Raw genomic sequence first — 6,549 nt, 5'->3', positions numbered from 1 at the left:
AGCTGAGGTGTCACAGTCAACTGGGAATCCTGGTGTACTGAAAATGAGATTTCTCTGGGTAGAACTACGACTAAAGGAACGGAACATGAAATTCACTCAGGGACTTTTGCAAACTGCACAATTTCCCTGCCCAAGGGCCCTGAGCTGTGAGCATTTGTTCGCAGATTTCCACTGAGTAAGAAACTGGGGGTCCTCAATCCTGCTGTCATTTTCCCTCCCCCATTCTCCGCTTTGCTTTGCCTCCTCAGCATCTGCATCACGGAGACCAGGCATGAACTTCAATCCTGGTGCCCACATGTCTGCATTCAGGGGCCTACCCTTTACTCCAGCTGCCCCTGTGCCAACACACCAGCCATTCTGGGAGTTGCCCCTGGCACCAAGGGTGACTGCACCTATCTCCCAGGGTAACCCTCTAGTGCTGTCCACTTACCCTGGACAGTCATATGTGCCAGGGCTGTCCACCTTTGGAAAACATGGGCCACAACTGAGGCCAGTGGGGCCTCCTCATATTCAGAACATTATCCACACTCAGACACCCCTCAACTGGAGGGCCCCAGGGGCCTTCTGTGGGGGTGTGGAGCATCCTGCTCCATTCCTCACAGCACCTTCTGCCCTGAGGACCACTGTACCTGCCTCAGACAGTGGAGGGATTCAAAACTATGGGATCCACTGGCACCTGGGCCTTCGCCCTCCAGCACCACGACCATTTGCCCAGATGGCCCCCATCATGTTCCCAATGAATGCACGCCAATGGCCAGGTACAGTGTACGGGGAGGGCACACTACCCACCTTCCCAGCTGCAGTGCCACTAGATGACTCCAGCAGACCTCCCAGCGTGTATGAGAACTTCCGGCGCTGGCAGCCCTTCAAGACCCTGGTCCGCAGGCACCTTCCTCAGACTCCTGATGTGGAAGCACTTTCCTGCTTCCTCATGTGAGTGTTCTCCTCAGGCTCCCCCTTGAGCTCTGTCAGGAGGAAAAGCATGGGTTGGAAAGAGGAGGCTGGGATGTAGGGGAACTGGACGAAAGGTCCTGAGGGTGAGGGGACAAGCTGAGACCAGGGAATGAAACGTGCCTTATGTCCGGTGCCTATCACAGCCCTGTGAGTGCAGGCAATCTTTGTCTCCAATGATCATCACCATCACATGGAGGACTCAAGGTCAGAGGAGGTTCCTGGGGGTAATGTGGGCCAGGAATCGAAGTTGGCTGTCTGACTCCATGCCTCCCCCAGTCATTTCACCTTCCACCATAGACCTGATTGTTCTCAGCACCAGGGACATCCCAACCACAAGTGGGTTTAGTGGTGCTGGCTCCAACACAGAAATCTATGGCTACCCATACACATTGTCATGAACTCCTGATCAGGACCCTCTGGTGATGTCACACTCGAGGGGAAGCTGTCTTTGGATACTGCATGGGCATGTTCAACTTTGCCCCAGTTTGTAACTGCTCCCAGGCCATTCTGTGCCCTGTCTTCAGTCAGCTGGGCCACCATGATGCTATGGAAAATTTGTGAAAAAACAAAAAGGCATTCCTTTCTCACAGTTCGTTAGTCAGGATTCCCAGGTAGAGGGTAACTGACCTAAAATCCCATGATTGCTCTCTCTTCTCCTTGCTTGAAAAGACAGCTGGCTCACCTGTGTCCTCACAGTGTCTCCTCCTTCTCCCAGAAGAACACTAATGCCCTCATGAGGCGCCACCCTCAGGATCTCATCTAACCTTCTAAGCACTAAATGCAGTGTCCAGATACCATTCCATTGGGGGTTAGGGCTTCAACAGGTGAATGTTGGGGGATAAAAACATTCATCACATAGTACACCTCAATCATATTTGAGGAATCCAATCACAATCATGCTGGTCAATGCAGCCCTTGGTGTTAAACTTTTGTATAAGTATCCTGGAGTCCCAATGTCAATACTTTGAGTTGAACATCATGGGGCAAATAAAACAAAGGTAGGAAATTAGGTTGTTGGTCTACTGATAAAGGAGGGTGACCTTGTGGACACTGATCCTGATGAATTCCAGCCCAGTGCTTCGGTCTCTGTCCAGACGAGAGCCCACCATGACCATGGAAGAGGGCCTGAGGAAGGGTTTGCAGGAATGGCAGCGCACCAGCAACTTTGATCGGATGGTCTTCTATGAGACTGCAGAAAAGTGAGCCAGTTTTCAAGGCCCAGAGCCTACTGATGGGGGATCATGGTTTGCACAGCAAGGTCTGGTACAGACTGTCACCTACCTATGTTTTGGCTCCGAGGCATCTAGCTCTCCAAATAGTGGCTCCTTCTAGCTTGAGGCCTGGGCATTCTCTCGGCAACAATCCCAGAAACTCCAGGCTCCATACTCTTGATTCCAACTCTGCCTTGAGGTTCAGGGTCAGGATGGGGAGGAGGTACCAGCCCAGCCAGAGGGTCTGCTGCTGCTTTGCTGGCTCTGCAGAGGGGAAAAGTTGCACTAGATTCACTCGGGCCACCTGCCTGGGAACTGGTACCTCTTTCTAGGGTGAGGTCCATTATAACTCATCAAAGTGGCCACTACTTCAACCTGATGTTCCAGAAGAGGGTGGTGGTGGGGAGTGCATTGTCAGGGCCAGCCACCACCTCAGGTGGCCCCAGGACATGTCTCTGGTCCTTACTGCCTTTGCTCTATGTAATCCCAGCCTTTCTAACAAGGGAAGGGAAGAACCCACCCTCCTTGGAAGAAACCCAATGTTCTCAGCTTAGCTTTCACTTCCACATGACCCTGCCTGTAATTTGGTCTCCCAGGTGATCCTTTCAGGGCCCAAGGTCCCAGCCTCGGTACCCCTGAATTGGGTCAGGACCTCTGGTGTTCCCTGATATAAATCACATCCCTGACCAGTTTCTACAACTAAACTGATGATGTCGTTCCTCCTGGCAGAAACAGGAGAGAGCCAGAACAAGGATCAGCTAGGGGCCCTGCCTGGGTCCCTCAGATCTGATTCCCTTAAGGTGCTAGTTGATGTAGTGTTTCCCGAGAACTGTAGTTCTTCCTCTGTAGCAGCTCCCTCCTGTCACTGGCCGGACCTACTCCAGGACGCAACTCCACATTCCTGCCACTAGCTCCTGACTGGTAGCTTAGAATACTCCATCGCCTAGAATCCCACACCAGCACCTGCCTGGTATGGCTAACCTGATTCTCAGCTCAGCCTGTGCCTGCCTTACCCAAATCCCATCAAAATTCATGGAGTTTGAGGCTGCAGAGGAGATGGAGGATCCAAGGATGCAGTTGTCAGGGGTCTTCCAGTGCCGACCTCCTCCTGCAACTCCGAGGCTGGAAATCCGAAGGCCTCCAGTCCCTGAGGCTGTCCAACAGCCAGGTAGGGTACCCACATTCACACAGTAGTCCATGATAGTGTCCAAACAGTGAAAAAGGCCAAGGCAAGTTGTTGTCCCAAATAAGAACTTTTCCTTCAGTATTGGAGATTCCCTCTTACAAGAAAAAAAAGCCCCTAACACCTGAGGTCCCTGCCACCCAGCTATGAACTGTGTATTGACTGGGCCAAGTACAGATCTCCTTTCTCTCCTTGTCTATCCAAAGAAACAACACAAGATCTGCCTGGGACTTGGGTCCCGGTAGGGTAGAGTGCATGCAATACCAGTCACTACAAATGTCCTCCCACTTGACTCTCCTAGATGTTGCATCTGGTGCACTATTATATCCCTCGGTTCCTGGGTCAGGTTGTCCTCATGCATGGCATACCAGGTTAGGTCCCCTGAACCCCTGAACCCTGCCTACTACCAAGTGTTTGGGATGAACATGGAATCCTCACTCACACACCACTCTGGTCCTCCCTGTCCTAGTGTGCACCTCCAGAAAGACCAACACTAAGGTATGGTCTGCCCGCTCATTAGCGGCCAAAACCAAGGCACCAGAGACCAAGGTGCCTGAGACAAAGGCACGCAAGTCCAAGGCACGCAGGAACAAGGTGGCCAAGACCAAAGGGCCTGAGAACAAGGCGCCCGAGGAGATCCCACCTGAAGCCATCCAAGAGTACATGGACATCATGGATGAGCTATTCGGGCCTACGAACTTTGCCACGTGGGAGCCCTCCTACTTGTCTACAGAAGAGCTTGCTGCAAACTTGGGAGAGGAAGAACTAGAGCAACAGGATGATTTATACCCAGATCCAAGTCTCATGAGCTATGTTGATGAGAACTTTGTCAACAAGGTGAGCTGGGCCTACAATCTTGGTGTATACAAGGTTTTGGCACTCATGGAATTGAGTTTCCTGGCTTAGAATCTCAGATTTATTGTGCGTGTGTGTGTGTGTGTGTGAGAGAGAGAGAGAGAGAGAGAGAGAGAGAGAGGGAGAGAGAGAGAGAGAGAGAGAGAGGGAGAAAAAGAGAAAGAGACAGAGAGAGAGAGAGAGAATGTGCATGCACACGTGTGCACTCATACATGTGTGTAGCTGGTACTTGGGATATAACAACCCCATGGTGCAAATGAGCATGGGATTATTATTGCTTCCTCTTTCTCCTAGAAGTCCTCCTGACTTGGGGCCATTTCCTCCCAAGGTCACTCACACTCTCTTCCTTCTCATCCCAGGCAGAGAATATAATTCATCCTCGCTTCCTGCAAGAAATGCTTTCCTCCAAACCATATGTAAATATCTTGGCCCTAACAAAAGAACTGGAGCAGCAGGAAGGACTCACTACTGACCAGGTAGAAAGCAGAAGGAAGGTCTCCCAGTAGACCAGGGGTAGGTGATACAGAAGAGAGGCAAGGACACCTGATAAAGAAGTGCAGGGACACCAGGAATAACAGGGGTTGGGAAGAAACAAGAGGTAGACAAGAAGAAAAGGGCACCAGGTAGAACAAGGAGATAGAGACACGAGGGTTACCAGGGTTTCAGAACAGACACCAAGGCACAGAGCAATACATGGCAGACTATGAGACAAAGGGACACAAGTATACAGGAAAGGGAGTTACCACAGGTGGAGAGGGGAGCAAGGGATAGCAGGTAGATGAGGAAGGCACATTACCTTACTCATGTGGCCCACAGGATGTTATCATTATGCTGTCTGTGATGGCTCCCTGAGTGAGTCTGTTCCAGGATACAGGATGTAGGATGGGAAAAAAAAAAAAAGGAAAGAGACATGAGAGCCATGAAAGGGTTCAGGATATCAAGCAGAAAGGAAGCCCAGGAGTGTGGCCAGCAGACACTCAGTGTGTTTTTATGAGACCAAGATGAGTAACAGATCCACTTCCCACTGAAATATGATTGTCCTGATCCCTGTGGCCCATTTCATGCATGAAGAAGAGTTGGCCAGTGCCCATATCCTCCTTCAGCTTGTGAAGAAGCACTTTTGCAGGTGCCTCAAGGTCATGATATGTCCCAACAGGACACAAGAGCTTCCGAGGCAGCTGCAAAACAAGGTGCAGAGAAGCGGAAACATCACACTGATCAAGGGGCCAGCATGGAGGAATGGTCCACAGAGGTGGCTTCCCAGGTCATGAAGAGGAGCAGGACCATCGAGCCAGAGTTGCTGGGTTCAAAGGACACTGCTATCCTCCAAGGCTGTCACGGGTCTTCTTCATTGGGGACCATTCACTCCAACCATCCTCCCCCAAACCGCAGATCCACCTCCTCAAACCTGGGGAACAAAAGTGTAGTGGGTCCCAGAAAAGCCACTTCTTCTTGGCAGCCACTTAAGACAGCCAATAGCTGCAGTGTGGACGAGGACCTCCAAAGCCTGGATTTCCTCCTTATCTCCCAGCACCGCCTGCTGCCCTGGGAACTGTCCCAGAGCCAGGCCCCTCCAATAGAAACCCTGTGCTCAGGAGATCAAGCAATCCAGGCCCCACCTCCCCAGAGAGGTCTCCTCAGCTCCCACCCTCCTCCAGGTGCCATGGCCATGAAGAGTGCTCTCACTGGAGGCACATGCTTCATGAAAAACACACCCTGCACTGGGCCTCCCCTCCAGGTCACTGGAGGGCAAGATGTGGATCTGGAGCTGGCTAAAACCTCACAGCCTCTGAAGAGGAAGTGCACATCATCAGGCAACCTAAAGAAGAAGAGGCCCTGAGGACAGTCCTGTTGACCAGTGGCCTCTGGGGTGTCTGCCCCTCAGGCAAGATCTCACCTTGCTTCATTCTGTTTTGGAAGGTCCAAAGGTTCTTCATCACATAGGACAGTTCCTGTGGGTTCTCAGAAAAATGAAGGGAGTGGGAGGGTATAGTAAATGTAGAAAGAGGGTAGGGGGAGGTACTGAGAGGGGAGGGTCACAATGTTCAATCCTGGGTGGGAAGCTGTACCTTGTTTGACTGTAACTGGGAATAAAGGCACTTTGGTAGGAAAAAAAAAAAATCTCCAGCTACTGCATTCTGCCATGTTTTCTGTGCACCTCCATGCAGTGAGAACTGAGAGGTGATAACTGGGGTTGCTAGGACCCAGGGTGCACAAGTGTCCATCTATTGGGTCTTGTTTCCAGATTTAGATGAGTCCTCCCCCTAATCCTGGGAGAAAACAGACAAGATTCCAAAACCCAACTCATCACCCCATGGGAAATGCCTCTCTTGGTTTAGGGGATCT

The 6,549-nt window shown here is 51.3% G+C and overlaps 1 protein-coding gene across 1 annotated transcript; it reads left to right on the top strand.

Annotated features, from left to right (window-relative positions):
* The first annotated feature begins 271 nt into the window (after nt 1-271).
* On the top strand, nt 272-6,043 carry LOC143638106 (NUT family member 2D-like). The gene is made up of 5 exons (XM_077105617.1): nt 272-933; nt 2,025-2,150; nt 3,191-3,333; nt 3,869-4,185; nt 5,942-6,043. Exons 1-5 carry the CDS (start codon nt 272-274, stop codon nt 6,041-6,043), a joined length of 1,350 nt encoding a protein of 449 aa, XP_076961732.1.
* Nucleotides 6,044-6,549: the final 506 nt, after the last annotated feature.

This window comes from Callospermophilus lateralis, chromosome 17 (genome assembly GCF_048772815.1).
Source record: "Callospermophilus lateralis isolate mCalLat2 chromosome 17, mCalLat2.hap1, whole genome shotgun sequence".
Lineage (NCBI taxonomy): Eukaryota > Metazoa > Chordata > Mammalia > Rodentia > Sciuridae > Callospermophilus > Callospermophilus lateralis.
The sequence above is the reverse complement of the archived record's forward strand: the minus strand, read 5'-3'. Positions and strand labels throughout refer to the sequence as shown.

Excerpts from the sequence above, each read along its gene's own strand:
- LOC143638106 (XM_077105617.1), top strand. The coding sequence starts at position 272 with ATGAACTTCAATCCTGGTGCCCACATGTCTGCATTCAGGGGCCTACCC. Across the intron at positions 934-2,024 it reads GCACTTTCCTGCTTCCTCAT|CCCAGTGCTTCGGTCTCTGT; the intron begins GTGAGTGTTCTC and ends GATGAATTCCAG. Across the intron at positions 2,151-3,190 it reads GTCTTCTATGAGACTGCAGA|AAAATTCATGGAGTTTGAGG; the intron begins AAAGTGAGCCAG and ends CCAAATCCCATC.